This window comes from Mustelus asterias, chromosome 3 (assembly GCF_964213995.1).
Source record: "Mustelus asterias chromosome 3, sMusAst1.hap1.1, whole genome shotgun sequence".
Lineage (NCBI taxonomy): Eukaryota > Metazoa > Chordata > Chondrichthyes > Carcharhiniformes > Triakidae > Mustelus > Mustelus asterias.
The window spans coordinates 47,074,562-47,099,888 of NC_135803.1; the positions used below are offsets into that span (position 1 = coordinate 47,074,562).

At 43.7% G+C, this 25,327-nt stretch overlaps 1 protein-coding gene across 3 annotated transcripts in view; it reads left to right on the forward strand.

The window, feature by feature from the left end:
• Positions 1-1,278: 1,278 nt before the first annotated feature.
• Positions 1,279-25,327, forward strand: part of LOC144483736 (cilia- and flagella-associated protein 337-like) — a 67,344-nt gene continuing 43,295 nt past the window's right edge. Inside the window, exons 1-7 of one of the 3 annotated variants that reach the window (XM_078202280.1) lie at positions 1,279-1,317; positions 4,934-5,121; positions 12,230-12,670; positions 18,981-19,157; positions 21,384-21,558; positions 22,937-23,104; positions 24,655-24,800. In XM_078202280.1, coding sequence (XP_078058406.1) covers positions 4,960-5,121; positions 12,230-12,670; positions 18,981-19,157; positions 21,384-21,558; positions 22,937-23,104; positions 24,655-24,800 — 1,269 coding nt within the window. In that variant the 5' untranslated portion in view covers positions 1,279-1,317; positions 4,934-4,959. Of the gene's footprint in view, positions 1,610-4,933; positions 5,122-12,229; positions 12,671-18,980; positions 19,158-21,383; positions 21,559-22,936; positions 23,105-24,654; positions 24,801-25,327 lie in introns of all 3 variants that reach the window. The other 2 variants (XM_078202275.1, XM_078202289.1) reach the window with 2 other exon arrangements.

Here is a 25,327-nt window from a genome sequence, read left to right on the forward strand (position 1 = left end):
ACACAGGGCGAGTTGCTACAGTGACACCAAAAGGGAATGAAAGGTGAGTCATAGCCACAAAAACAAGGGAAAAGGCTGCTGATGGCAGTCCATAGAGGGAATGGAAGGTGTGATTGGCCAAACAGCAGAGAAGCTGAAATCTGAGGGTGACCTGTGATAGATGAAGGGGTGGGTGGGGGGGGGGAGAGGGGAGGGGGGGTGATGGGTGGGAGAGAGGTAAAATTGAGAAAAAGGGGGAAAGGGAAGCAAAGGGGAGAAAAGGTTAGGGAAGGGGGATAAAATATTATAAAATTATTTTTTTGCTGCAGTTCCATAGGTGGAATCTCTTGAGTCATTGAACGTGGTGAATTTGACATTCAGTATGAATGCCAAAGAATGTACTGGCACAGTGGTACCAACATGCCACTGTCCAGATTATATGCCCAGAGGTGGAGAGGCAGCATAATCCATATGCAAAACTGGATATTGTGATTTGATTTGATTTATTATTGTCACGTATTAACATAACAATGAAAAGTATTGTTTCTTGCGCACTATACAGACAAAACATACCGTTCATAGAGAAGGAAACGAGAGAGTGCAGAATGTAGTGTTACAGTCATAGCTAGGGTATAGAGAAAGATCAACTTAATGCAACGTAAGTCCATTCAAATGTCTGATGGCAGCAGGGAAGAAGCTGTTCTTGAGTCGGTTGGTATGTGACCTCAGACTTTTGTATCTTTCTCCCGACGGAAGACAGTGGAAGAGAGAATGTTCGGGGTGCGTGGGGTCCTTAATTATCGGTGCAAGTGCAAAATCTTATCTTGCCCGTGGCCATTCCTTTGCCAAAAATATCAATCCATAATTGCACATTTGCACTTCTTTGAGATTTTAGGTTTCCTAACCCCCGGTAATAGATCTACCGGATAAAGCTGGAGTTGTGATTATCCAATCTCCCATTGTAAACTGGTTCTCTGATGCCCTGGGAGGAGGGGATCTCAATGTGTAAAAAGTCCTTCACTTTCAGCGACTTGTCCCTTGCCTTCATTACATTCCAACAGCAGTGACATGCTTTACACTTCAGGGAGGGGATGGGGGGGGGTAGGGCAGATAATTGTTTAAAGTCTATTAAAATCTATGGGGGAGATGACAATGTTTGTACATTGTTTTAAACAGTGGAGGCAGTGTGTGAGGGAGATGTTAGTGGTTCTCTGCTGGTGATTGTTTGGCTGGTTGTTGCTGGGTTACCGCAGTCACTGAGCTTTGTGTGGAGGGAGTGAGCCACACACACACAGCGCACTCGGGAGTTCACTCGCTGCTGCAAGCTCATACCACCGGGTGAGTGAAATGTGGTCAACATTGTGCTTTTCACAAGACGTGTGATTCCCCCCGTGCACCACATCGGGGGGAATGAAGCCCCCTTCCCCCGAGCCTCATTGTGTGAAGCTGTTTCCGAACGCCTTACTCTTTCTGCAAATTCGGAAATGAAATGGTTTTTCCTGTCTTCCCTGCAGCGCGTCCGGAATCTGGACCTTGTTTGGGTTTGCTGGGCTTGGCCAAACTGGAGTTTGATACTATTACTTGGATCCTTGGAGAAATCTGACTTGCCAACTGGCTCGGTGCTATACAGGTTAATACAGTGGCAGAGGTCCAAATCTTCTGGTCTCTGGATCGTCCGAAGCCAGCCACACGCCCCAAGATGAACATCGGGACCCTGTGGAGGTCCTGGCGCACGGGAATGTGGGAATTGCCCGGGAAGTTTAAATTTCCAATGGGCAAATCCTTCTGTTTCCCTGACCTTCCCTCAATGTCTCCAATTCAGTTAGAGCCAGAGAATTTGGACAATTCCACTTTACTTATCTGAATAGTTACCCAGGAAATGTTAGAATAAAACCTGGTCTAGCACCTGGGTAGCCCCACAACTGATCTCCTCTCCTCCCCCCCCCCCCCCCCATAAACCCCTGCCTAACTATCTCTTTGCTCGGAACCCTCTGACCCAGCTACCCCTTGGACCACACCCATTTCCACCTCACCCATTTCATCTACCTTCCCTCCTCACCCACCTATCCACCTGCTCACCTACCTACACATTTCACCCATCTACCCACCTTGCCTCCTACCCATCTGCCCACTCACCAACCTACCCATCTACCCATGCACCCACCTATCCCCTCAACCTAACACTCATTCATCCGCTTACCCATTCACTCATCCATGCACCAACTCTCACTCTAAAAGACTGACCTTTAAACTTAGCAGACAGAATACAGCAGCTAGTGCCGTAAAAAGAGGATGTGTCCTATCTTCCCCCAACAGAGTCCCCCAGAAGATGCTGCTTTTTTGGACAGCTGGGATCGGAAGGTCCAAGAAGAAATGTGCAGCAGAGTCAAGTCAGGAGAATCTTCCTGTGCAATAACAATGTGTGCCGCATTGTCTCTGCTGAGAAGATTTGGGCCACACATTTAGTATTATTATCCTTACTGCAGCACTTAAAATATGCAAAAGCACAGTACAGTGACTGCTGGAAACCTGAAATAATGCTAAATGTTGGAAATACTCAGCAGGTCAGGGCGCATCTACAGGTGGCACAGTGGTTAGTACTGCTGCCTCACAGCGCCAGGAACCCAGGTTCAATTCCGACCTTGGGTGACTGTGTGGAGTTTGCACATTCTTCCTGCATCTGCGTAGGTTTCCTCTGGGTGCTCCGGTTTCCTCCCACAGTCCAAAGATGTGCAGGTTAGGTGGATTAGCCATGATAAATTGCCCCTTAGTGTCAGAGGGTTTAGCAGGATAAATATGTGAGGTTACATGGATAGGGCCTGGGTAGGATTATCATCAGTGCAGGTTCGATGGACAGAATGGCCTCCTTCTGCACTGTAGGGATTCTATGATTCTACCTTTGGAGAGAGTTGGGGTTTCATGTTTGTAACTCCAGCACTTTCTGAATATTATTTATTATTATTTAAATAAATGCTCAATGTCCTGTTGTGTTTCACCGTACTAAGAAATAGAAAGTTTCCATCTTGAGCATCAAATGTTAGCAAAATGAGATGCACATCCTGAAACATTGTCCAACAACATGCCTGAACTCCATTAGAAAAATACTTCTACATTCATACAATTGTCAATGCCTTAAGCCGATGGACTTTCAACTCTGGTGTCCGCCAGTTAGCTTTCGAAAAACCAACTTCTTTTTCACTGGGATTGGAGATTGTTAGAACTGTTTGGGTTGTTCGGTGGATCAGGTTAAATCACCTGGAGCTGGGAGTAGAAGTGATTAGAAACAGATTACAATAATTACAGAATGGGACAGGATGTTTAGAAGCTGCGTTCTGGTAATGTCTGTTACTCATCACCTTATCGCAGAAAATGTTCAAAATGAATTGACGGTTTCTGAGAGTCACCATTTTAAGTATGGTTATCAAATGATTGTTCCCTAAAGTTATTACATTTAACAAGCTGCTGTATGCTACTTAAAAAATTGGTGATGGTTAAACACAAAATGAAATGGTAATGAAACAAGTAAAAGGTGGATCTAGAACAAGTGTGAGTAGGAAAGTAGATTGTTAACTATATATATACATATATATATATATATATTCAATATCATGTTGACTATAAGCCCACTGAATCCCACAGCTATGTTAGTTAATTGGATTTCCACTTCCCTTTCTGTAAGGACTCTATTCCAATCTCCCAGTTTCTCCATCTCCATTGCACCTATTTAAAGTTAAGTTAAAGTTTTATTAGTCACAAGGGGCGGCACGATAGCACAGTGGTTAGCACGGCTGCTTCACAGCTCCAGGGATCTAGGTTCGAATCCCAACTTGGGTCACTGTCTGTGTGGAGTTTGCACATTCTCCTCGTGTCTGCATGGGTTTCCTCCGGGTGCTCCGGTTTCCTCCCACAGTCCAAAGATGTGTGGGTTAGGCTGATTGGCCATGCTAAAATTGCCCCTTAGTGTGTCCTGAGATGCATAGGTTAGAGGGATTAGTGGGTAAATGTGCAGGGATATGGGAGTAAGGCCTGGGTGGGATTGTGGTCGGTGCAGACTTGATGGGCCGAATGGCCTGTTTCTGCACTGTAGGGTTTCTATGATTTCTTTCTATGAAGTAGTCATACATTAACACTGCAATGGAGTTTACTGTGAAAATCCCCTAGTCGCCACACTCCGGCGCCTGTTCAGGTACTCTGAGGGAGAATTTAGCATGGACAATGTACCTAACCAGCACGTCTTTCGGACTGTGAGAGGAAACCCAGAGGAAACCCACACAGACATGGGGAGAAGATGTGCTTGGTGGTGGCATCATGCAGACTCTGCACAGACAGTGACCCAAGCCGGGAATCGAACCCGGCTCCCTGGCACTGTGAGGCAGTAGTGCTAACCACTATGTCATTCGATGAGCCACTTCCCATTGCTTGCGGTATTTCTGGTCAGTCTTCCTCTCTCCTCAATCAAGGATTCCTCCCATCATGGTTGATGGGGCCTTTGTGTCCATTCCTGCACTTCTGCTCGCACCTTCTTCTCTCTCCAAGGAGCAGGACATAATACTCCTTGTCCTCACCTTCCACTCCCAAAAGCTTCCACATTCAACAGGTCATCCTTTGCCATTTCCACCTCTCTCAGCATATTGCCACCACCAAGCACATCTTTGCCTCCCCTTCCAGCAATCCAAAGCAACACTCTGCCCAACCCGCAACCACCCGCAACACACTTTCTCCTTCCAATGGCACCTTTCAATTCATGCTTAGGAGATGCAAAATCTTCCCTTTTACCCTTCTCACTCCCCATCATCCAAGGCCTCAAACAATCCTTCAAGACTGATACAGCAATTTACTTTACCTCTTTCAATTCAGAGTACTATATTCACTAATTATGATGCAGTCTCCTCTACTTTGGGAAGGCTGTATGCAGATTAGGTGACTGCTTTGTTGTCTGTTTTTTTTCTGTTAGAAGCCCTCTGCAGCGAAGCTTGAAGAATGTCAGCTCAGTTGCCAGTTGAGTCCCTAAATATGGAAAATGAGGAGTCCAGAACACCTGAATCAAATTCTAATGAAATGGAAACATCAAAAAAGATTCTGGATCAGCTAGAGAACCGACTCAGCGTCGAAGATATAATGAAAATACAGAAGGTTTTCATGGTAGGTTTCCATAGCTACATTTTGGCATTTTGATTAATATTCCATCTTATTATCAACTGGAATGTTTAGTTTTATACACATGCCCAAAATAACTCATTAGAGGTACATGTAAAGCTTGTCTATTTTTATAATGTATTTGTTTGCATGGAACAAAATAACATGACTGATGAGTCATAGGCTGGGCAACAACTAATTCCATTTATGTAATGCCTTTATTGTAAAATAAATCTCCAGGTGTTTCAGACAAAAAGTGTATGGAAAATGAACACTCAACCAGGAAAGGAAAAGGTTTCGAAAAGTGTTTTACAGGAGATGTCAGAGAATTGGAGATAATAGAAAGCACATGATTAAACATCCTGTCAATGACAGTGTGAGGATGGAAATGGATGATGCATGGAGAACTAGAGTGAGGAATGAAATGTTTAAGGGATATAGGACTGGAAGAGATTATCGGTATGGTAGAACAAAGCTGTGAAGAATTTAAAAATAAGGATGAGTATTTTTAGATTTAGGAATTTGATAATAGAAAACCAATGGGGGGGTGGTGGGCAAGTAGGATTGATTATACGCAGCAGGGTTATGGGCAAGTTTGAATTTACGGAGGGTGAACATGAGGAGTCTATAAGAACACTGTTGGAATAGTCACGTATGAAGGTAACAAGGACATATGAGGCTTCCACAGCAGAAGGATTGATTTAAGTGGAAGTAAGAAATTTAGTTACAGAGAGGATATGGAATCTTTGAGTCAGCCCAGGTTCAAAATGGACACTAGAATTGTAAACATGCTGAAACATTAACCAAGGAAGGGTAGAGAATCAGTGGCAAGAGTACAGAGTTTGTGACGAGGGCGAAAGGCAGTGACCAGAGGATTCATTCATGACTCTGACTGGATGTCAGGGAAGTTGTCTTGACAGCACAGAGGTGGTCAAGGGTGTGTTGGAGTGGTAGGACTAGATATCATTAGTGTACATCGAGAGACTCTCTGAAAATAACAAAGCACAGTTGAGAAAAGGAAAGGGAGCTTGTGAGGGTAGTTCCTGGAATAGAGGAATGAAGAAAGAGTTCGGAGTGGCGCAGTTGAATATGCTGAATGCTCTACAGGGGCCCAGGATGGATAACTCACCATAATCACAGAGGATGTCATTCGTAACTTGGGTTTGGGACATTAGTGCGAGAAGAAGGGTAAAAGACTGGAGGATTTCATGAAGGTGTTCTAGAAAAAGCAGTTATGTCTTAAATTCATATTATGAGCAGGCAAACTCCTGCAAGAAATATTTAGTATCCAGCATATTTAAGTTCCTTTTGTGGGGGGTTGAACAAATGAATGAATATTTTTTCTTGAGCATCCTCATCTTAATATATTCAGTTGTGTGGTCTCAGCCTATTTTCATTATGCACTCAATCACCATTTAATAATTTGTGAGGGATGGTTGTTTAGAAAATCTGTTTTCTGAAATATATTTTAAAAACGTACTGTCAGACCTAGAGGAATCCAAGTTTTGGGGCTAGTTTCTAATTGATATGTTCAATTTTAATTATGTTACACTTTCTTTTCATGCATTCTTACCTTCCATTATAGAGGTGGGGGCTCTGATTGGAAAACTCAAACATTATCATTAAAACACTGACTCTAGAGGTTGGTTTCTGCTGTTAAAGCAGACCTGAAACTCTACAGATTGGTAAAGTAATGATTGGATTAATATGACAAGTGACAGTCACCAAAATATTTAACATTATGATTTACCTTTGGACTGCTGTTATGTAAGCAAATGTTCCAGCCCATCTGCATCCGAGGAATATTTTTTAGATGGTAGAGGTAATGGAAGGAACGTTGACCAGGATAGGACAAGAGCTCCATGCTGTTTTTTAAATACAACAGAGGGATTTTGTAAGTCTTCCTGAATAAATTAATAGGATTTAAGATGAACAGTTTATCTGAAGAGTGCCACATCTAATAATGCAACATTCATGTACGATGAGAGTGGTGTGCCTCCTTGGATTATATGCTTAAATACAATTGGCCATAACTTCCTGGTTTCCCATTGTCACATCCAATGATGTGCTGGAGAATCCCTCTTGGAAGTTCCCACATAAGGGTTTACCCGGCAATTGTACAGAAGAGCTAAATTCTCCTGCACTGGACTGGGAACCATCCAACAAGGCAATTTAAATTGATAATTTCGGATGGTTTTGCCAATTTTACCCTCATGGTTACCATGAAAGAGTTAGAAGTACTTCTAACTTCAAAGTAACTATTTTAAACACCCTAACTGAAACTCCACTTCTCCACCCTGACCCCAACTCCGCCTCGAGTCCTGTCCAACTCCACCCAACTCCATCCTTGTCTGAGTCCTCCCCCGCCACTCCCCAGTTCATCCTCCGGGTCAGACTCTGATCTCTCACCCTCCATCCTAGTCCTCCAACCCTCTCCCTCCTCATTCTGAGTCTCTAGCCCACCCCCTTTATAGGTCTCTCCCCACCTCAACACCTCCCCCCCTCCGCCCCGCAATTCCAGCTTGGAGTACTGTGTTCAGTTCTGGTCACCCTATTATAGAAAGGATATTATTAAACTAGAAAGAGTGCAGAAAAGATTTACTAGGGTGCTACCGGGACTTGATGGATTGAGTTATAAGGAGAGGCTGAATAGACTGGGACTTTTTTCTCTGGAGCGTAGGAGGCTGAGGGGTGACCTTATAGAGGTCTATAAAATAATGAGGGGCATAGACAAGGTAGATAGTCAATATCTTTTCCCAAAGGTAGAGGAGTCTAAAACTAGAGGGCATAGGTTTAAGGTGAGAGGGGAGAGATACAAAAGTGTCCAGAGGGGCAATTCTTTCACACAGAGGGTGGTGAATGTCTGGAACAAGCTGCCAGAGGTAGTAGTAGAGGCAGGTACAATTTTATCTTTTAAAAAGCATTTAGATAGTTACATGGGTACGATGGGTATAGAGGGATATGGGCCAAATGCGGGCAATTGGGATTAGTTTAGGGGTCTTAAAAAAAAAGGGCGGCATGGACAAGTTGGGCTGAAGGACCTGTTTCCATGCTGTAAACCTCTATGTCTCTATGACTCTATGACTCTTCATAACTTAAATGTTCCATCCCAGGCAGCATCCTGGTGAATTTCCTCTGCACCCCCTCCAGTGCAATCACATCCTTCCGATAATGTGGCAACCAGAATTGCACACAGTACTCTAGCTGTGGCCTCACCAAAGTTCTATACAACTCCAACATGACTTCCCTACTTTTGTAATCTATGCCTCGATTGATAAAGGCAAGTGTCCCATATGCCTTTTTCACCACCCTACTAACATGCCCTTCCACTTTCAGAGACCTGTGGACAAACATGGCAAGGTCCCTTCGTCCAAAGAACTTCCTAGTGTTCTACCATTCATTGAATACTTACTTGTCAAATTACTCCTTCCAAAGTTTATCACCTCACGCTTTTCAGGGTTAAATTCCATCTGCCACTTATCTGCCCATTTGACCATTCTATCTATACCTTCTTGCAGCCCAAGACATTCCGCCTCACTGTTAACAACCCGTCCAATCTTTGTGTCATCTGCAAATTCACTAATCCTACCCCCACATAGTCATCAATGTCATTTATATAAATGGCGAATGATAGGGGGCTCAACAGATCCCTGTGGTACACCACTGGACAGTGGCTTCCAGTCACAAAAGCAGCCTTCTGTCATCACCATCTGTCTCTTACAACTGAGCCAATTTTGAATCTACTTTATGAAATTACCCTGTATCCCATGTGAATTTGCCTGCTTTACAAGTCTCCCATGTGGGACCTTGTCAAAGACTTTGCTGAAATCCATATAAACTACATCTACTGCACTACCCTCGTCTACATAACTGGCCACCTCCTCAAAAAATCAATCAAATTTGTTAGGCATAACCTTCCTCTGACAGAGCCATGGTAACTATCCCTGATCAAGCTTTGCCTCTCCCAGTGGAGATAGATGCTCTCCTTCAGAAGTTTCTCTAATAGTTTGTTTATCACTGACATGAGACTCACTGGTTTGTAGCTCCCTGGTTTATCTCTACAACCCTTTTTAAATAGCGGAACCACATTAACTTTTCTCCAGTCATTTGGCACCTCTCTCTTGGCCAGAAGAATTGAAAATTTGGGTCAGAGCTCCTGCAATCTCCTCTGTTGTCTCCCACAGCAGCCTAAGGCACAACTCATCTGGACCTGAAGATTTATCCATTTTTAAGACTGCCAACACCTCCAATACCTTGTCATTCCCAATGTCAATTTGCTCAAGAACCTCACAGTCCCTCTCCCTGAATTCCATATCATCATCCTCATTGTCTTGGGTGAAGATGGATGTGAAGTATTCATTCAACACTGTACCAATGTCCTCTGACTCCACCCACAGATTTCCCCCTTCGTCCCTAATAGGCCCTACTCTTTCCCTGGTTATCCCCTTCCCATTGATATACCTATTGAATATCTTGGGATTTTCCCTACTTTTACCAGCCAGAGCTTTCTCATATCCCCTCTTTACTTTCCTAATGGTTTTCTTAAGCTCCATCCTGCAGTTTCTATACCTCACAAATGCCTCTACTGATTTGTTCCCCTTGTACTTATTAAAAGCCTTTCTTTTCCTTTTCATTTGTATTTTGAATAACTCTGCCCATCCATGGTTCTCTGGTCTTGTTATTCCTACCTATCACCCTCGAGGGAACATGCTGGGCTTGCACCCTCCCCATTTCCTTTTTGAATGGCCCCCCACTGCTCTTCTGTAAATTTTCCCATCAGTAGCTATTCCCAGTCTACCTTGGTCAGATCCTGTCTTATTTTAGTAAAATCTGCTCTCCCCCAATCCAAAACCTTTTTTTGCAGCTTGTCTATTTCCTTGTCCATAACAAGCTGAGAATGTACCATGTTGTGATCGCGATCACTAAAATGTTCCCCTACCACCACCTCAACCACCTGTCCAGCTTCATTTCCCACAATCAGGTCCAGCACAGCTCCCTCCCTTGTTGGACCCTCCAAATATTGATTTAAAAAGTTCTCCTGTACACATTTCAAGAAATCTACTCCATCCGAACCCTTAACACTATGTATATCCCAGTTAATATTGGGAAAGTTGAAAGGGTATAATAACCCTATAGTTATTGTTTTTACACACCTCCACAAACTGAGCACATATTTGCTCCCCAATATTCCACCGACTATTAGGGGTCTTTAATAAACACCTAATAATGTGGCTGCCCTTTTTTTATTCCTATGCTCTACCCTCAAATCTTCATTTGATGCCTCCTCCAATATATCATCTCTCCTTACTGCAGTAACTGACTCCTTCACTAATAATGCAATCTCCTCCTCTTTTACCTCCCCTGTCTCGCCTGAAGATTCTATATCCCGGAATGTTGAGTTGTCAATCGTGTCCTTCCTTCAACCATGTCTCTGTGAATGCTAGTATATCACACTTTCACGTGCCAATCATAGAATCATACAATGCAGAAGGCAGCCATTCGGCCCATCAGGTCTGCACTGACCACAATCCCACCCAGGCTCCATCCCCACAACCCCATGCATTTACCCTAGCTAGTCCCCCGACACTATGGGCAATTTAGCATGGCCAATCCACTTAACCTGCACATCTTTGGACAATCATTGCCCTCAACTCATCTGTTTTACCTGCAATACTCTTGGTGTTAAAATAGAGACCATCCAGCCTGGCCTTATTTGTACCATAATACAGCTGCACTCCCTCTGACTTGTTTGTTTTGCTGTATGATTCCATGTCCTTATTCTGCTAACAGTCTGTGTCCCCTCTGCCTGCCAAATTAGTTTAAACTCCTCCCAGCAGCACTAGAAAAACGTCCCGCAAGGATGTTAGACCCGTTCTGGTTCAGGTGTAGACCGTTCCATTAGTACAGGTCCCACCTTCTCCAGAAATGGTCCCAGGGATCCAGGAATCTAAAACCCTCCCTCCTGCACCAGCTCTTAAGCCAAGCATTCATCTGCACTATCCTATTTCTGTGCTTGCTAGCACGTGGCACTGGGAGTAATCCCAAGATTACAACCCGAGAGGTCTTGCTTTTTATTCTGCCTAACTCCCTGAATTCTTGATGCAAGATGTCATTCCTCTTTCTATCTATGTTATTGGTACCAACATGTACCATGACCTCTGCTTTATGACCCTCCCCCTTCAGAATGCCCTGCAGCTGTTCAGTGACATCACAGACCCTAGGACCAGAGGGCCAACATACCATCCTGGAGTCACGCTGATGGCCACAGTAGCATCCCTCTGTTTCTCTGACTATTGAATCTCCTATTACTATTGCCTTGCCTCTCTTCTTCTTCCACTGCCCCCCCCCCCCCCCCCCCCCCATCTAGTCCTGTACAGACAGGCTGCTTGTGGTGCCAGAAGCTTGGCTCTGTCTGTACTCCCTGGAGGAATCAGCGCCCTCATCAGCCTCCAAAATGGAGTACCGATTTGCAAGCAGACCCCAGGGGGCTCCTGAACTACCTGCCTACATCTCTTGGACACTAATACATTTTTTAAAATCCAAATCACTCTGTAGATACGGTGGGCTATGTTTCAAACCAAATTTAGTTGCAGTAATAATAAATAAAACTTGCTTGCTAATGACTATATTTTTTTAAGTTTATTTATTAGTGCCACAAGTAGGCTTACATTAAGACTGCAATGAAGTTACTGTGAAAATCCCCTAGTCATCACACACTGGCGCCTGTTCGGGTAGACAGAGGGAGAATTTAGCATGGCCAATGCACCTAACCAGCATGTCTTTCAGATTGTGAGAAGAAACCTGAGAACCCGCAGGAAACCCACGCAGACACGGGGAGAATGTGCAGACTCCGCACAGACAGTGACCCAAGGCTGGAATCGAACCCGGATCCCTGGCACTGTGAGGCAGCAGTGCTAATCACTGTGCCACCGTGCCTTCAATGTTAGAGACAGATCGCTTAGCTATCAACTTCAAGTCCATACAGCAATTGAATTGATTTAATCCTTGGGTTCTGCTTATCAAGTGTACGATTAGCATTAGTTTAAAGTCATCCATGTTAATAATGGTGTTTGTCTTGCATAAACAAAATCTTTTATACTCTTTCCTCTTTTAGCCACCAAATTTTACAGAATTTGTGCCGGTTAATAGGAAGAACTTTATTGACAATATGTTCACAGCTCTTGGATGTGGCTTGGAAGAGGAGTATGGAGACTTGTTTGACAGAATTGATGTAGCACGGGATGGCTTTGTTGACTGGGACAAAGTGACAACATTCTTGCTGTTAGAACTTTACGAAAAAGAGGAGCGGGCAAACTTGTCACTTGTTCCTCAGTGGAAAGAAATTAAATTTCTTCAGTCACTTCATAAGGAACCTATTCAAAGTCTGGTCTACCTGAAGAATTCACATCGCTACCTGACTTTGAGTAAGGAGGGTCGGTTGAACGTCTGGGGTGAGAATTTAAAGCTGCAGCAAACTTTACGAGTTGCCACAGATTCTGTAAGATTGCGGGACCTCTGGGTAACAAGTATGATCTCCTTAGCAAATGTAAACAAGGTAGGATTTAATTTCTGAAATACTATGCTATTCATGAATCAGTTCAAAGAAAAGAACAACAAAAAGTACTTTCTAAATATATATGATTAGCAGGATTCAGTTAACTCTAACTTCCTCCAATTTAGGTACCTCTGGTTTAATACTTACGTATGAAATTTCGCTCTCGGGTCACGATAGTTACCAGCTCTGCAGCCCCGACTCGGGAAACGTGCCTCGGATGGATGGATCTTCATTCTTGGTGGGGGTTGGGTGAGGGCAATGGGGGGCAGGGTTTAATGGAATTTGGTCTCCCCATCCTTGGAAACAGTTTGGAGGCAGCAGAGGGGCTCTGCTGTGTGTGGAAGCAGACAGGCGCTGACACTGAAGAAAATAATAAAACAAAAATCTGCCCCCCTCCCCCAGTCTTCACCCATCATAAACCCTCATTCCCTAACCCCCAGACACTCCCTATGTTTAATTCCCTTTAATTCCTCATCAGAACAGACTCCCATGGTAATTGTGGCCTCAGCCTAGAACAAGCATCAATTTCTGTACTACTTTCTGGAACACTGATCAAAGTGCCAAATTATATTCCTCAGCGAGTATGAACATGGTCTACTATCTTTCTGGACCATCTGCAATATTTGACATGGATTCCCAGCTGAGTATGATTGTTTTGCCTGGTTAAATTTTTGCCTATTTAGTCACAACCAGATAACTTTCTGCAAATACTTTTGGAGTTCCAAACATTCATTTTTTTTCCCTCTCCTATATACTGGCCCTTAGTGACAGCATTCAAAAACATGTCAGGTTCCATATGAAGGCTGATGACACCCAGTTCCAACTCTCCCTCCCACCTCATTCAATTTTACCATTGCCTCTGTGGCTTGCTTAACTGATATCCAATCCTTGATGAACCACTATCTCCTCCAATCATTTAAATACTGTGGCCACAAGAGCAGGTCAGAGGCTGGGAATTCAGCAGCAAGAAACTAACCTCCTGTCCTGTCCACCATCCAACAGGCATAAGTCGGGAGTGAGATGCACAATGGCAGCAGTGTGTGCAACAACTCACCAAGGCTCCTTTGACAGAACCTTCCAAACCCCTGACCTCTACCACCTAGAAATACAAGGGCAGCAAACACAGGGGAACACATCCATCTGCTAGTTCCCCTCCAAGTCACACACCATCCTGACTCGGAATCACATAACCATTTCTTCATTGTCGCTGGGTCAAATCTTGGAACTTCTCGATAGCACTGTGGGTGTACCCATACCACATGGACCTTTGCAGTATAAGAAGTTGGCTCCTCACCACTTTCCCAGGAATGATTAGGGATAGGCAATAACTTCCGGCCTTGCCAGCAATGCTCACATCCTAAGAATGAATAAAATAACACATTGGGAGGTCAAAGCAATTGTGTCACTGCCACAGTGTTATTTTCTTGCCTATAATTCAAACCCTCTCGTTGGCCACTGTATGAAGCTCAACCAGACATTTTGCCACCTTGGCATTCTATTTAATGCTAAGCTGAGCTTCTGAGCTCATAACATCTTCATCCTAAAAACCACCTACTCCCACCATGGCAACATTGACCATCTCCAGCACTGTCTCTGCTCCAGAGTTGACTATTCCAATGCTCCTTTGACTGAGCTCCCATTTTTCTCCCTTCATAAACTTCAGCACATTAAAACTTCTGTTGCCCGTATCCTAGCCCACAGCTAATTTCCTGCACTTTTCACTCCAAAGTTGCTGCTCTAGAGTGCTAAATTTCTCCACTGCTTTCTCCTTCTTAAAGACTTTCCCACCTCTGTGACCAATCATAATCATCCATCCTAATGTCTTCTTTTTTGGCTTTGTGTGAACTTTTGTTTGATCATTCTGCCTGTGAAGTGCCTGGAGCTGTTTTCCTATGTTAAATGCAATTGCTGCTGTTAAACTCCCCAGGACGTACCTGAAAATTGCGGTATTGATTTGCCTCTGGTGAAATTGAAGAGATGTAAGTCAGGGCTTAGTGGACTGCAGAATCTTAACATTTTATAAAATAGAAGCAGACTGCACAACCTTTTTTGAAAGAGTTATTAACCTTATTATATTCCATGGATCTTCCCCAACACCATTAGACATGTTTTCAACTTTCATTAAAGCTAGAAACTATTATAGAAATTGCTGTTCCTGTTATTGCATTCCAGACGTGGAAATGATTGAAAGGGTGCAGAGAAGATTTACAAGGATGTTGCCTGGATTGGTTGGCATGCCTTATGAGGATAGACTGAGGGAGCTCGGTCTTTTCTCCTTGGAGAGACGAGGGATGAGAGGTGACCTGATAGAGGTGTACAAGATATTGAGAGGTATAGATCGGGTGGATTCTCGGAGGCTTTTTCCCAGGGCTGAAATGGCTGCTACGAGGGGACACAGGTTTAAGGTGCTGGGGAGTAGGTACAGAGGAGATGTCAGGGGTAAGTTTTTCACTCAGAGGGTGGTGGGTGAGTGGAATCGGCTGCTGTCAGTGGTGGTGGAGGCAAACTCGATAGGGTCTTTTAAGAGACTTCTGGATGAGTACATGGGACTTAATAGGGTTGAGGGTTATAGGTAAGCCTATATATAAGCCTAGGTAGGTAGGGACATGACCGGCGCAACTTGTGGGCCGAAGGGCCTGTTTGTGCTGTATTTTTTCTATGTTCTATGTTTTTCTATGTCCTAATTTCCACCAAGCAAAATTGGTAAATTTACTTGTCTGAAAAATTTTTTACCTTTGTGTTTTTGTAATGATCTCAAATGTCTTCATCCATTTACTGACTCAGTGAAAGTAGCCTATCCAATTTACTTTATCAAAACTTTTCAGAACTTTGACCACGTTTATCAGATATTCTCTTGAATGTCTGAAAAAAGCCCCATATTATCATCCTCCCATGTAACTAAAGCTTTTCATCTCTTGTGTCATTCTATTGACTTTGCACCCTCTGTATTGGCTTGCCATCTTCTGTAAGAACTTCAAAAACTTGATACAATATTCTAACTGCAACTTAATTAATTTAGTGCTAATTAGGGTATAGCGCTACCTACTTTATTTTCAAATATAATGACCTTTTTAAAAAGCTTAGTATCCATTTTCCTAAATATTTCCAACAACTTGTCCCTCCCACTTTTAAATATTTCTGCATCTGTTCCCCAAGTACTTCCCTGAGCCTTGGACAATGATTCACAATTTGAGGAGATATTTAGTTCAGCTTTAAAATTATGCATATTGAGAGGACTAATACCACAACTATCAGATATATTACCATTTTAACAACAGCAGAAAGGAAACTGATATACTTTGGGTGGAATGTTACGAGAATGATTCCAAGTGTCCAGCTAGCATGAAAATGGGAGAGTTTCTGGTCCGTTTTTTGAACGGGTTTTCATGCCCAATCTTATAAGTTTAGATATCGAAAATGTGGTCTAGACCATTTCTAGGTGCTGTGGGCAGTGAGCTGGGCTTAATTTGCCAGCCAGCCTGTAGAGGGAGCTATTTCACATGCACAGACCTCTGAAACTGCACATGCGCAATTTCAACAGCAGAGCTCTGACAGACAGGGCCCTATTTTACCATTGCGTCGCGCCCGTTTTTGGGTGCAAAAACGTGGTAAAGTCGGGTGTGAGGCCATTAACGCGATCCGCATCCGCGCGGATGGCCACTTTCCGGAGATCTGGGAATGGCCGCGATCCGATTCACGCCTGAAACGGGTGCAACGGCGATTTAAATGTATTCGCATGTATTTAAATTGAATTAATGAACTGCCCGCCCAACTTTATCAGCATTTCCCCCTTTACCACCGCGTTCGCCAATCCGGAATCGCGCCAAAATGAACCTGCTGAATAAAAGTCTGAATCGGACGCTCCAGCTGCTGAAGAGGCGAGTTCCGAGCTTCCAAAGGCTCTCTGACTCAGACCGGGTGGGGGGGGGAAGCGGGTCAGATCATTCTCTGGTTGTGGGGGGGGAGGGGAGTGAGGCCAGATCATTCTCTTGGCGGGGAGGTGGAAAGTGAGGCCAGATCATTGTCTGGTTGGGGGGGGGGGGGGGGGGGAGGGGGGGCGGGGGGGGGAGGAGGAGGCGGGTCAGATGTATCTCTGGTGGGGAGGAGGGGGATGGAGGGAGGCCCGATCGTTGTCTGGTTGGGGGGGGGAGGGCCGATCGTTGTCTGGTGGGGAGGGGGGAGGGAGGTGGACCAGATCATTCTCTGGTGAGGGGGTGGGGAGGGAGGAGGAGGCGGGTCAGATCTTTCTCTGGTGGGGGGGGAGGGGGAGTAGTGAGGCCAGATCCTTTTCTGTGGGGGGGGGGGGGGGGGGGGGCGGCGGAGGAGGGAGGTGTGTAAGATGTATTTCTGGTGGGGGGGGAGAGGGGGTAGGCCCGATTGCTCACTGGTGGGGGCGGGGGGCAGATGGATCTCTGGTGGGGGGGCTCTGCTGCCACCCTGCGGGCGATCAGTGGGGGGGGGGGGGGGGAAGGGGGCAGGGTCGTGATCGGTCTGGATAGCGGGGGGGGATGGATAAGGGGGACAGTGATGTCTGTAGGGGCCATCGCTCCTGCTTTTTGCCCCTGGGCTGCTTTCTCCATTTTCTGCGGCCGACGAGCGATCTGACATGGGCGTGTTTTCTAACTGCGCATTCGCAGTTCAGAGATCCGATCGTTTCAGGCGCGCTAAGCCCCGCCCACAGCGTGATTCGGACTCGCGGTTTATTTTTCAGGCTGAGTGCGTATGGGGGCGCCTGAAAGCAGATTTCAAATCGGATCTGAATTGTGCCCAGATTCAGCACTTAGAATGAAAATGGTAAAATCAGGCCCAGAGAAGGCTGTCAGGCCCCTGCTGTTGCAGGCAGCCTCATAAACTCATCCCCCGCCCCCCTGCACAATCGTAGGGGCCTGCAGCTGATTGTGAGTCCCACACCGCACGGACATCTAGCCCGTACCATCCCCCTGCCGCCCAACTGATCATGCCACCCTCCTTCCCTGATTTGATCCGATCACGATGTGGATTGGCAGCAGGACGCCCCCTCCCCCCCCTCCCGCCAGCCCCTGATCCAATCGCGATGCAGAGTGGCAGTCGGCCCTCCCTCCCTCCCCGATCTGATCACAATGCAGAGTGGCAGCGGACCCCCCTCCCCAATCCAAATCTGGCCAGTCTGATCCTTAGCCCCAGCAATGACAGGATTAGAGCCAGTCCCTGAGGAAAAGTTAATGGAGGGCAGGCTTCAGGCAAGTCTGAGCTATCGGCGGGGCTCAGTTAGCAGACCCTCTGACTAAGGTGGGGCGAGGGAAGTGGGGATCGGTGAGGGAGGTGAGAGACTAAGGGGCAGGGCTAAAAGGGGGTTTGACCTTGGAGCGGGAGGAGTTGTCTCCAATGGACACTGGAGGCCGAAAGGAGGTTCGTCCCATTGTCTGATACCAGTGAGCCTTGCGACACCATCCATTTGTCATGAGCCACAGGTAAAATAGTGACAGGAATGGGATAAAGCACTTGACTGGCCATTGACTGGGCCTCAATAGGCCCAAGGGCATGATGTTTATCCAGTGCCTCCACCACTCCCCATAATACGGGGGACAGGTCGGGAGGCAGGCAAGAAGGCTGTGGACAGGTAACATGCTGTCAGTTAAGAGCCCGCTTACCTTTAAACACACCAGTGGAAGCGGGGTTGTGTAAAATCCAGCCCCTGAATTCCTGGTCAGCATTCATCTCATTTCATTTGTGGGTCTTAGCTGTGTGCAATTGGCTGCTAAGTTTGCTTAAGGAATAACAATAACTTCAAAATTACATTCATTTGAAGTTCCAATTGTAATGATTATTCTTTAACGGGATGCAGTTGTCGCTGGCTAGGTCAGCATTTTTGTTGCCCATTCCTAATTGCCGTAGAGAATCATAGAATCCCTACAGTGCAGAAGGAGACTATTCGGCCCATCGGGTCTTCACCGACCACAATCCCATCAAGGCCCTATTCCCATAACTCCACATGTTTACCCTGCTAATCCCATGACACTACGGTCAATTTAGCATGGCCAATCAACCTAACCTGCACATCTTTGGACTGTGGGAGGAAGCCGGAGCACCCGGAAAAAACCCATGCAGACATGGGGAGAATGTGCATGCTCCACACGCACAGTCATCCCAGGCCGGAATTGAACCGGGTCCCTGGTGCTGTGAGGCAGCAGTGCTAACCACTCTGCCACCGTACCGTCCCAAAGGGGGTGGTGCACCGCTACAATCCGTGACGATTCAATGATATTTGCTAAATTTTGAAACTCTTGTTACATGCTGAAAATAAAAGAAATTTTCTATGTTTATTTTTAAGGTAGCAGTTGCATTTACCAGTAAGGAGATTTGCTTTTATGACCTTAATTCCAAAGAAGAATTTTCCTGTCAGTATAAACTTCATGGAATATGCAACACTCTGATTTGTATGCATTATTGGTACAACCCGGAAGATGGAAATGAAGCAGTTCTCACCTTTGGTGATGTTTGTGGGGAGGTAATTGCGTTAATCAAAAATTATTCAGGATTTAGATTATTTTAATTTTGTAATGATCAATGAATTTAATTTACCATTACTATTCAATATTGTGTGAACATTTCTACCTTAATTTTCTTTTGTAATTGGTTCTTAATGGGACCCAGTTTACTTCCAACTGAACTTCATTTAATGAAAATAAATATTTCTACATAAGTCAAACAAACACAAAAATCAGTGTGAGTTCCACAAAGTAATGTTACATTTCAGCCTGTTCTCACACTAGCTCAAATGAAATTCCTGTCTTTATTTTCATACAACCCTTAGGTATAATTGGTTTAAGTTTTCTGTTGCATATTAGTTTTTGTTTCTTCAGCACTAAGTGACCGCTCCCTCCTGCCCGACATTTCTTCAGTTCCCACTTTTTCAGCTTTTCGACAGATATGCAATTTTTATTTGTACCACCAAGGTGGAGAAACTTTAGCACATCGCTAATTTCACTTCAAAAAAATTGAGGAAAAACTGAATGTTGCCATATGTTGTGATACTACCTTGATAAGAAACAGCCTTAATGAACCTGGATGGTCTTCTGGACTACTCATTTTATAACCCTGGTAAACAACAGGTTATAGCCATCTAAGATTACAGATTTTACCTGCATTTTTATGCTGTTGTGCAGAGTTGCCATATATGTGACTCAGTGCTGAATAATATAAAACCAGCAGAATATCTCAGTGTTGCCAGCCTGCACCAATTCCCAGGTAATATCAATGGTAAGGCAGTACCTGTGGTGTAAAGCAGCCATTCGAACAGGCGCTGGAGTGTGGTGATGAGGGGATTTTCACAATAACTTCACTGCAGTGTTAATGTAAGTCTACTTGTGACAAATAAATAAACTTAACTTAGCTTAACTTAGTCTTTTTGCTAACTATTCTGCCATTACAATATAATTCCCTTACTCTCCTACCATTATCCTTTCTCAAGTTAATTCTCTCCTATTTGTATTCGTCAACTTATTGCCTGAATGATATTCAACTATTAACAAGCCATACAAAACTTTTAATGTGTAAATCCCTGTTTAGTTATTTTTGACTCCATACCAATGAAAATGTGTAGTGTAACTCCAGAAAAGGGCTATCAAAATAAAACCTAGGCTTATGCAACTCCCTCAAGTAGTTTGTTAGTTCACAGTTTGTTAGCCTTGCATCACCTGTTACTAAACAATTGGTGCAAAGCAAATTTTACAGAATCTTTAGAATGTCCAAATAATCACGAGAGAATTTTAATGTTTCAATTGTCTTCTTTTATGTGTTATTTAAGAGTTGGTTGTCTTCTTGCCTTTGTTAATGTTAGAATGTAGCCGGCCTTTAGGTACCAGGGAACAGAACTCTGTGAGTGCTTCCATGTATGCACAGAGCTTTATTTTACTTGGCTACAAATTACTGTAAAGTATGATGTATAAACTAGGTCTGCTGTCCTGCATTATTTTTGGAAAGTACCCTTCTCCAATCATTGCATTACATATATCCAAATGCTTTACATGCACAGAAGGAATACCTAACTTAATGCATTTGTGGAAAAGTCTAAATAAGCTATCAGCAATTAGGTGGGGGAGTGATGACCTCGTGTTATTATTGACAGACTATTATACCAGAAACTCAGCTGATGTTCTGGGGACCCAGGTTCAAATCCCACCATGGCAGATGGTAGAATTTGAATTCAATAAAAAATATCTGGAATTAAGAATCTGCTAATGATCACAAAACCATTGTTGATTGTTGGAAAAACCCATCTGGTTCACTAATGTCCTTTAGAGAAGGAAATCTACTGTCCTTACCTGGTGTACATGTGACTCCAGAGCCACAGCAATATGGCTGACTCTCAACTGCCCGCTGACCAAGGGTAGCTAGGTAGGAATGGGCAATAAATGCTGGGCAGCAAGCAATGCCCATATCTCACAAATGAATTTTTAAAAGTTGTGAAAATTTTCATCCTAAGTGAAATAAAATGAATTTATTTATCATGATGCATTTAATTTATCAGTGTGAGGATATATAAGAATCTTTTTAAATTTGTTAATTTTGTTCACTGAGCTTTGTTAAAAGTTCAGGGGGATTTCTACTAAACCATAGTGTCATTGAACCTTCACCGTCACCTCTCCAATGATTGCTGTCTTCTCCATACCAAATATTGCAGCTTTTACCAGTGTGTTTTGAAAAATTTGTTGTGCATTTTTTGTTCTTGCAGGTCAATGCTATTTGCTTCACTTCAGCTTTAATTTCACTCTTTGAAAGACCAACCAGTTCAACAGATGAGCAAGAGACAACTGTAGCTATCACCTGGCAAGAGCTGGTTAAAGGAAATCACAAGTGCTGCTTCACTTTACAACACAAAGGACACAATAAAGAATGGGTCAGACAAGGTACATCAGGGCAGAGTTTCAGCTTTGGCGATCCAGGCTAAAATTTGCTAGTTTTCCAGACTAGATTTGGTTCATATTCTTGCTAAAAATATTTGCGTCATCACAAACATAAAATCTTCCGTGAACTAGCATAGTCAAGCCGCTTTTAAAAACATAATTGTTCATTCTTCTACCTTGGCTGAAAAATATTTCCTAATGTATTGAAATGCTGTAATCTGGTGCAGTTTTATTAATACAGTAGAAAATGGATTTATCACAAAAAAACATTTTTAGTAAAAGTGTCTGCTCCACCAGTTGTGAGTAATCTAATTTTAAGTAACTGAAAATGATTTTTAAAATATGCAGAACCATTTACTAATTTCATTCAACACCAGTCAGTTTCTTAGTAAATTTAATTTTCTTTTAATATCTAAAACCTTTAAAAAGTTATTAAACTTTAAAAACTTACTAGTACCCTTGTACTAGTAAGTAACTAGAGAAGAAACAGCTTAATTTAAAAAAAACAAAGGATATAATTCTAAAAGGGGTGCAGGAGCAGAGAGAGCGAGATATACAAAAATCGTTGAAAGTGGCAGGACGTGTTGAGAAAACGGGTAATAAGGTAAATGGCATTCTGAGTTTTTTCAATAGGGACCTGGAGTACAAAAGCAAGGGAACTGAATTAAAGCTGAATAAAACACTGGTTTGACCTCAATTGGAGTGTTGCATTCAGTTCTAGGCATTACACTTCAGGAAGAATGTGAAGGCATGAGTGAAGGTGCAGAAAAGATTCACAGGAATGATTCAAGGAATGAGGAACTTCCGTTACATAGAAAGATGGAGAAGTTGGGCCTGTTTTTGTTGGAGAAGTGAAAGGTTGGGAAGAGATTTGATAGTGGCATTCAAAATCATGGGCAGAGTAGATAGAGAAACTGTTCCCATTGATGGTTGGATCAAGAACCATGGGGTACAAGTTTAATTGTAATTGGCATAAGAAACAAAGAAGATATGAGGAAAGTGGTTAGAATTTGGAATTCTAAAAAATTCTTTCACCGCATTTGGATAGTATTGTTGGTTCGATATTCTGGTGGGTGCAGCCCCTACTCCAGCACCAACCCTCCCTCCCCCAAACACCCTACCTCCCAGCAAGCTCTGAAAATCCCAGAGCATCGTAAAAATTGACCTCTCTTTGGTCCATCTTCATATCTAGTGAATGGATTTTCCCAGGGGAAAATTATCCCCTGTTGCTCATATGAGAACAAGAAAACATCTTCCATTATTTTGGAGAAATGCAGTAACTGTTACGCAATAATCACCTTGTATTATCCAACTCTAAGATGTGGACTCTCTTTCCTGTTAATGAATAAGAAATTAAAGCTCCATTGCTTTCTTCCTCCAGTGAGTTACTGTTCTAATTTGGAGGCTTTCATTTCCTGTGCTACAACTAACTTGAATACAATAGTCTTGGGCTGGAAAGAAAAAGGAACACCCCCCATGAAAACCACTTCTTTCCATGTTAATGAAGGTGTTAATGCATTTGATTATCATCCTGGACTCAACTTAATTGGTAAGGGAACTCAAATACTTTTGTGCTCAAAACTGTCCATACATAAATAAAGTTAAAGTTTATTTATTAGTCATAAATTAGGCTTACATTAACATTGCAATAAAGTTACTGTGAAATTCTCCGAGTCGCCACACTCCGGCCGGTGCCTGTTCGGGTCAATGCACCTAACCAGCACATCTTTAAGAGTGAGGGAGGAAACCAGAGCACCCAGAGGAAACCCACGCAGACACGGGGAGAATGTGCAAACTCCTTACAGACAGAGACCCAAGCTGGGAATCGAACCTGGGTCTCTGGCACTGTGAGGCAGCAGTACTAACCACTATGCCATCGTGTCGCCCCCATGTCACATATAACGTGTGTTGTTCTGATACAATGCATACGAGCAGTTGGGCTAACAAAAATTCACATTTGACTCACTTGAGAGATTATACTTCTAGCCTGTCTCTTATTTAACAGTCTCCTGAACGATTAAAATAACAAATCAGGACACTCACCCAACATGCTGAGGTCCTGCCCCGAGGCTGCTTTGAAGAAATGCCACGTTAAGACTAACTCATGGGCTGTCTGAGCAGGAAAATAAAACTTCTAATTATCCCGTCATTGCTGTCAAACATCTTGCAATGTCCCATTTTGGAGCAACATTGGGGAGTTCTGGAAACAATGTGAACTGTTATTCTATGAAATCTTAAAGTATTCTAAATATTTGTTGGATGGAGTAGTTTTATATTAAGTTTCATTAAAAGTTTTAACAATCTCATCAGTTCTGCTGGGTCTTTTGAAGGCCAATTTTACATTGCTTTGAAAGCATTCCACCAGCTCAGCCTCCTCTATGCTGTCTCATCAAAGTGTGTCCAAAGATGTGTAGGTTAGAGGGATTGGCAGGGGAAATGCAAGGGATTACAGTGATAGGGCAGGGGGTGTGCCTGAGTAAGATGTTCTGTTGGAGAGTTGGTGCAGACTCAATGGGCTGAATGGCCTCCTTCTGCACTGTGGGAAATTATGATTCTATGATCTCTGTCCAAAAATGCTCTTGAGAGTTGGGGCTTTAGCTGTAATGTCCCCACTTGTTGGCACTCACTTTTATGTGATGAATGGCTACTTGGTTATGGGTTTTGAAGCTGCAGAGTCGAGATATTGGGGCAAATTTTCCCGTTCCACTCGCCATTGGAATTGGAATGGGCAAGGGGGCGGATCATGAAAAGCTCTGTTGACCTTGGGTGGGATTTTCCGGTTTTGTGGCGAGTGCGGCCGGAAAGTCCTGTCTATTGTCTTTAGATGAAGGGAAGACTATTGGTTGAAGTATTCATTTTAAAATCGAATCTTAATTATATTAGAAACTGGAATGAGATAGCTGTCGAAAAAGTCATGACCAGACCTGTGTTTTAATTTACATATAATGAGGTGTAATATCATTACCGCGTGTGACAGTGATACTGTCCTTTAAATTTGCGCTGATATCATTTACAAGCCAATATTAACAAGCAATAATTGGATTTACTCTGCGGCATTATAGACAGTAGTTCTTATGATCAGTACATTTTTTCCAAAAGCTTCTGCAGCTTTAGATCATAAGGTCTACTTATGGAACCCTTACATGACTAAACCCACTGGAGTTTTACGAGGTCACCTAGCTAGCGTAATAGCAGTTCAGTTTAACATTTCACGAAGACAACTCTTCAGCTTTTCAAAGGACAAGGTGAGAGTAATTTGCTTTTTGTTTAACTTGTGAGTACACTTGTATATAATTATTAAATATAAAGAAATATATGGGGCCTGATACTCCCAAAAAAATTCCAAGTGTTAAATTTGCGGGAAAATTGGTGTAATTCACGATTGTTTTTTCAGTGGGAGCTCAGACTCGAATCTCCCACACTCTGTGCAATGCAGAGGTCACAATTACAATTGTAAATATCATTAAAAGCTCGGGGGGGGGTGGGGCCTATTCGTGCCAATGTCTGACAGTTCCGGGCCTCTGCACATCGCGGCGCGCACAAGCATTCCCAGACCAGCCTGATTCCCCCCCCCCCCCCATCCAGGAGCACTGCAATATCCAGTCCCCCCTTCATGGGAGGCAGACCACCACCACCACCCCCCCCCCCCCCGCCGCCACCCCCCCGCAGCCCGCCCCAATCGCTGGTCTCCCTCCAGCCCCAACTGATCCTATCTGCAGAGTGGCAATGGGACCCCCCACTCCCATCGATCACCCCTAGGCCCCACCCATAA